The 6,969-nt window shown below is 34.8% G+C and overlaps 1 protein-coding gene across 1 annotated transcript; it reads left to right on the plus strand.

The window, feature by feature from the left end:
* Positions 1-3,314: 3,314 nt before the first annotated feature.
* On the plus strand, positions 3,315-6,521 carry LOC112012414 (VAN3-binding protein). The gene is given in 5 exon segments (XM_065768013.1): positions 3,315-3,771; positions 4,520-4,645; positions 5,838-5,900; positions 5,903-6,260; positions 6,376-6,521. Coding segments are annotated over 5 exon segments (1,023 nt in total). The 5' UTR covers positions 3,315-3,441.
* The last annotated feature ends 448 nt before the right edge of the window (positions 6,522-6,969 follow it).

The following is a 6,969-nucleotide window of genomic DNA, read 5'->3' on the forward strand; positions in this document are numbered from 1 at the left end:
AAAAAGGGATGAAAAATATAAACATGAAATCAATTTTTAACCAGTTTGGATTTATTTTGAAGCACACATTTGTACTAGTATTATCAAGAGATTGCAACACCTATTTCACTCATCAGTCATGACAATATAAATTGTTATGAGGTTAATTGTTAAAGGCGATTTTATAATTTGAAAAAAGAAAATTTGTGGAAAAGTAAAATAGATGTTTTAAAGTTGGTTATGACTTATGACTCAATAGTTTTTATGAACATGTACTTGAGTTCTCTAATTGATAATTTTCAATTGGAGAACCACAGCCTAACTCATGTTTCTTGTACTATTGAGTGGTTATCATCAAGAACCCAGGTTTCTCAATGTCCGGTGGTGTACAAATATCAATTATGGTAGTTACACAGTAAGCGTCGTAGCATAATTTCAATTTGTCTTCATTGGAAATCATCACATCAACTTCAACCTTACAAGTAGGAAAAATCTTTTATTTTTTGTGTTATAAGCAAAGGTTCAAGGCTTGAACCATGAACATTTCCTGCTACAAGGAGGAGCCATTGAACTAAAAGACTTTTGACAAGGAGAAAAATCTGTTTAAATGACGGTAGTATGTTCCATTAAATTTTTGTTTTTGTTTTTGTTTGGTGCTAAATACTATGTTTCAATGGTGTATCAAAATTGCCTCATTCCAATTACATTAGTCGATGTGATGTGAAAGTTTGATGGCTTATGTCATCAACTAAATCTAAATGTAAACTTAAATGTGATGATTAAATGATCAATGATTATATTATTGAAGTTCATTACTGTTCTTTACTTACATTGCTTGATGTTGAGTTGAATTAAACTTAAATTTTTTATTTAAATTCTAGAAGGAACATAATAGTGATAAATGATTTTATTGTCAAGTTCATTAAGATACTTTTAAGTGCAGTACGTGATGATTCAACCAACAAGAGGAAAAAAAGGTACATCTCATCATGTTGCCTTGGGACTAGATTTTTAATTTAAATTCTAGAAAAAACAATAACAAAAGAAAGCAAAAAGGGAGGCGGGGTGGTGACATATACAGACAATTTAGCTTCAAACTTGTTTAAAGTAATTTTTTCCAACTATTACATGAGAAAATTATAAATCTATTCAGATTTATTATTTAAATAAGTCACATAGCTATACATAGATAATCTCTTCTTTTAAAAAAGTGTAGATAGATCGTTAATGAGATAGAAAGTAAGAATTGCAACATTGATTATAGCCAAGGCAGAAGTCATATGAGTTGGGGTTAATTGGTGGACAACCTCGGAAAAAAAAGAAAATAAAATAAAAAAAGGAGTAGTCTAGAAATTAGACTGAAGACCAGCTGGTGGAGTTGATCTAGACTCCAACAAATCAAGCTAACGAGAAAGAAGAACTCAAAGAAAAACGACAGAGTAATTGGAATTGACAAAAGAGTGCATATCTTTCTGGTGGGGATTGGTGAACTTCAAAACATAGCCTCATCGAGTCAGAAAAAGATTCTAACAATATGACATCATAAGATCCTTTACACTTCTTATTATAGGCTTATGGCTTGTTTGTGCATACACCAATTTTATCTTTAGGAGGTTTCTCTCCTCCGACAGGTGATAGTTTCAAGAAAGAAAAAGGAGGAGAGAATTTAAACAAATGAGCTTTGTTAGACCAGAAGTGATGTGCAACAAAATGAATATGCTAGCACTTGGGCTGCTTTGCTCCATTAATGGGTTTTGTTAGATCAGAAGTGATGTGCAAGTGTGCAACAAAATGAATATTCTAGCACTTATTTTTGCTTTGCCCCCATTAATGTCATTGTATTTGAAAATAAGGCATGATATATAATCATATTCCCATTAATTTCAGATAATATCAGATCGAAAATTGCTTTAAAATAATATTGGGTTAGATTCTTCCCCTCTTTTGCTGCTACAGAAAACCAATTGCTTTCTGAGACCCGTATAAAAATGATACTTCTTCAGACAGGTCCTTTATTTGTAGACCACGCCACACCAACCACAACATGAAAATTGACACTCACAGCCTCCCCCACATTATCCTCTCTAATCAAACCTCAAGTATAATTCATAAACTCGTACATTTAATAAACGCACGGATCCTCACACGTGTTTGGTAACTCCCCCTCCTAATTTGGTTCGAGGCGACTAATCACAAACAATGAGACAGAGCCTTGTCACTAGACCATTTATTTTCCAACTCCACTTTTTACCTATATTTTTCATTTTTCATTTATTAGTATTTAGTAATTTTATAGTTATTATTTATTAAACGACCAAGTTTTCCCCCCTTTGGAAAGATTTGTCTCCAAACTTTTTTATAAAAATTAAAAAATTCTTCATTTTTTCAAATTAGTTTAATAAAGTGCTATTTTGTTATTGAATAAGGAATATAAATTCAAATCCTCCTAAAAAAACATGAGTCATAATATGAATGCCATAGATTTCAAATCTAATTGTATTTATTCAAAAAAGTTAAACTCAAAACATACTAAATATCCTAATCCTAACCACCAAGAGCCTTTTTAGTGGTATTGTCCAATTCTCAAAACTTGAGTTTAAATGTTTAAGGGTCTTGTAGTTCAATTAGGTGACACTTTTTGATATTCTCAACTAAAACATTCATAGTTCAAATTTTCTCACACCCAACTATTAATGTGTGGCACAAAAAAGAAGAAGTTTAAATTGCCATTCTCCACTTATTGTAAGCCCCAAAAAAGAAAATAATTAAATTATAATTTTGACTCTTAAAAGTTTGGAGTTGTTTTTATTTTAATTTCTTAAGCCTTAAAATTTTTATTTTAGTACACAAAGTTTGATTATATTTTTAAAATGATTCTTCTTTCCATTTCTAAAAACGTTGAGAGAGAGAGATTTTAAGGGTTAAAAGTGTCACGTAGCAAATAATCCTAAGCAGAAAGTCCTAAATTATGTTTTTTTTTTTTTTTTTTTTTTTATAATTCTATTTGTTTACTAATCCAATGATTATTAAATGATTCATATAACTTGTATTAGTATTAAACAAGTTATGTAATTGAAAGATATCATTTTAATTTTATATAAATAAACACAATCTTATGAATTACTATTTTTTGTTTCATCAAAAAAAAAAAAGAAAAAGAAAAAAAGAAATACTATTTTTTGAATGACAATGTTAAGAATTATAGTCGACTATAATGTACTTTGTGTGAGGAAATTCCTTTGAAATGGTTTGTAAAGACCTTTAATTAGACTGACATTTCCGCCGCTTTTTGTCTCACACATAAAACACTGTGAGAGAGTGTGAGATGATACACACTCACACACACATCCTCTATAAAGAGGCCCCCTCAACTTCATCTTATAAATAAAAGCACTAAACTCTCACTCTCTTTATTAACATAACACTACTATTAGTCACACAAAAAACAGAGCCTCTGCTCTCATGGACAAGGCCATACCCGAGTCTTGGAGACCCGACCCAGTCCATACGGGTCTGTACCGGCCACCGGAGACCCCACGTGAGCCCATGGAGTTTCTGTCAAGGTCATGGAGTGTTTCAGCTCTGGAGGTCTCTAAGGCTCTGGCACCACCACCACCACAAATGATACTCTCTAAGACCTCTAGTGGTGTTGTTAATGTGAATGGTAGTGGAGCTATAATGGAGGACTTGGCTGGTGAGTTAGAGGAGGCTGCTGTGGTTTCTGGGAACCCTTTCTCGTTTGCTTCGTCTGAGACCTCTCAGATGGTCATGGAGAGGATCATGTCACAGTCGGTGAGTGTGTGTTGTAATTGTCACAAGCAGGGGACTAAATCAGACTCTGTGTGTGTGTGTGGACAAATTGTGAGGATTTTTTGTTTTTTGTTTTATGGGGTTTATTTATTGAAGCTTTTCTCTTTTTGTTTTTGTTCTCTGTCACTTTTAAAAGGGGGGGGGGGGGTGGGTTTATGATTATCCCACTTTGGCATTTGCTCATAATTTGACTGCTTTGCTTCTTTCATATTCTCTTTTTGTTGTTTTTCTTGTGTTTGTTTCTGGGTTTTGGCTCTTTACTCTTTAGTTCTCCAACTCAGTTATTCGTTTCTTTTTTTATTTCATTCAAATCTTATGATACATGGAACTTCAATTCATGGCTTTTCAGGTTGGCATTCTATTTCGAATTTTTATTATTGTTTTTCCCTTAAAACTGTTTTGATTTGCTTGTCTCTGTTTGTCCACACCAAGTGTACAAAATCTAATTTGAAAAATTTTGTCAAGATTTTTGTCTTGGTTAACATTTTCAACATCCTCGGAGCATTCCTTAAACCGTTAATGTTAAGGATTTGTGTCCATTCCTACTCTACAAAATCTAATATGAAAATTTTGTGACCCTCAATTTGGCTATCTAACTAATTCACACCCACATACCCAAAAAAAAAAACCACAAAATGATTTCCCTTTTCAATTTCTCTAAAAAAAATCATATCAAGTCTACAATACCAAGTACTAACACGTGGGTTTCATGATTTTCTTGTGTTTGCAGCAGGAGGTATCTCCACGAACCTCAGGTAGACTATCACACAGTAGTGGACCTCTCAATGGAACTCAGAGCTGTGGCTCCTTAACCGACAGCCCACCCGTCTCTCCATCTGAAATCGACGATGTTAAGGTTTCTTTCTCTCTCTTTCTTTTTTGCCGACGACCATTTTTCATGGTCACCGGAATGTTACACAAAAAAGTTAAAAACACATAGAGACATATTATCCAAAGTCTGTACACGTTTTACTCTTTTTGGGTACAAAGCACGAATACTGGGTTTATTTTGACAGTACTGACTACTCATAGAGCAAACATCTTTCAGGCTTTCTCTGTAACCAACGTCCCTTTATTAACACATGGACAGTGTGACTAATAAGGCTGGTTGTTTTCACTTTCTTCAATGCTAGTTTGTAGAATTTACCTTTTATTTTTATTTTTTGGTTCTCCAAAATACGCTCCTGCTTAATTAATTGTTCACTTTCGATTTTGACCCATCGAGTTAAATCGATTGTTTTCAGTCTTTAATTAATTTAGCCAATCGTGATTAAATAACTTAAAACAGATTGTTTGTCTCTAAAAAACTTAAACAGATAACCTTAAATTGTACTAAAATCTTTTATTAGTTTAAATTTTAGAGACCAATCAAAAACTTTGTTTTTTAGTGATATTACTGTTTAATCTGCTTTGTGCTGCCTTTAATAATGACCAAAATTCATAAATTTGGCCTTGGAATAAGCAAAAGTGTATATGGGTTGCAGAGTATGTTGGTACTTGTAACTTAAATTATTCACAATTGGCACAAATCTGCCGTGGGTTTTACAGAAATGCCACTGAAATAATTGCTTGGTGTGCACGGCTTGTGTGTATTCACTGGATTGCCTAACTCTGTTTCTTGGTCCCCTTGGTTAGTAACTTTGTTACTGTTGAGTACATGGTGCTTGTCACCAAAATCCTGTCCTTTTGGAGACTCTGTAACAAACACACCTTGATACCATAGCCCTAGTTCTCGTTCCACTTGGGGTGCAAGGGTGCAGTAATGTCTCATGGACCCCTCAATACACGAGGTGGGTGCGCGCTTAGTACAACCGCACCCATTTAGAAATTCAGCTATGCCCCAAATCTAACTAGTATTTCTTGTTTCTTATATTGTTATTATTGCTATTAGGACTTGTATTTATTAGTCACACCCATTAAAATTTATTATGTGGTGCATATACATACGCACCTAATAACATAATAATGTTACACATATGACATTACACCCTCAATTTAGCACCAATTGATGTGAGTGTGACCCCACATGCATTTATTTTTCTATGCAGTATGGCCGCTCAAATAACCCTCACAACACCCAATTCCGTGGCGCCACAACAGGCGGTCCCACCCCGCTGCTGGTGGCGGCAAGACGGTGGGGAGGTGGCTGAAGGACAGGAGGGAGAAGAAGAAAGAAGAGACCAGGGCCCAGAATGCCCAGCTCCATGCTGCCGTTTCGGTTGCTGGGGTGGCAGCTGCTGTCGCCGCTATTGCAGCCGCCACTGCCGCCACGTCTGGGGCTGGGAAAGACGAGGTAATGGCGAAGACCGACATGGCAGTGGCATCTGCTGCCACATTAGTTGCTGCCCAGTGTGTTGAGGCGGCTGAGGCCATGGGGGCCGAGCGTGAGCACCTCGCGTCAGTCGTAGGCTCCGCCGTTAATGTCAGGTCAGCTGGGGATATTATGACATTAACTGCCGCAGCAGCAACAGGTATGTGTTTAATGTAATTTCCTATTGGCTTAAATGGGCATTTATGGAATGTAAAATTAATAAATTAAATTCTTAATGACGAAATTGTCCCTGGGATTTGTGAAATGAATTGCAGCTTTACGTGGGGCTGCCACATTGAAGGCAAGGGCATTGAAGGAAGTTTGGAACATAGCTGCAGTTATACCAGTAGAGAAAGGAATGGGAGTTCCTAGTAACGGCAGTAACGGTAATTCTAACAGCAGTTACAGTGGAAAATTTTAAGGCTTAAGAAATTAAAATAAAAACAACTCCAAACTTTTAAGAGTCAAAATTATAATTTAATTATTTTCTTTTTTGGGGCTTACAATAAGTGGAGAATGGCAATTTAAACTTCTTCTTTTTTGTGCCACACATTAATAGTTGGGTGTGAGAAAATTTGAACTATGAATGTTTTAGTTGAGAATATCAAAAAGTGTCACCTAATTGAACTACAAGACCCTTAAACATTTAAACTCAAGTTTTGAGAATTGGACAATACCACTAAAAAGGCTCTTGGTGGTTAGGATTAGGATATTTAGTATGTTTTGAGTTTAACTTTTTTGAATAAATACAATTAGATTTGAAATCTATGGCATTCATATTATGACTCATGTTTTTTTAGGAGGATTTGAATTTATATTCCTTATTCAATAACAAAATAGTACTTTATTAAACTAATTTGAAAAAATGA

Source organism: Quercus suber, unplaced genomic scaffold (genome assembly GCF_002906115.3).
Source record: "Quercus suber isolate HL8 unplaced genomic scaffold, Cork oak 2.0 scaffold_877, whole genome shotgun sequence".
Taxonomy (NCBI): domain Eukaryota; kingdom Viridiplantae; phylum Streptophyta; class Magnoliopsida; order Fagales; family Fagaceae; genus Quercus; species Quercus suber.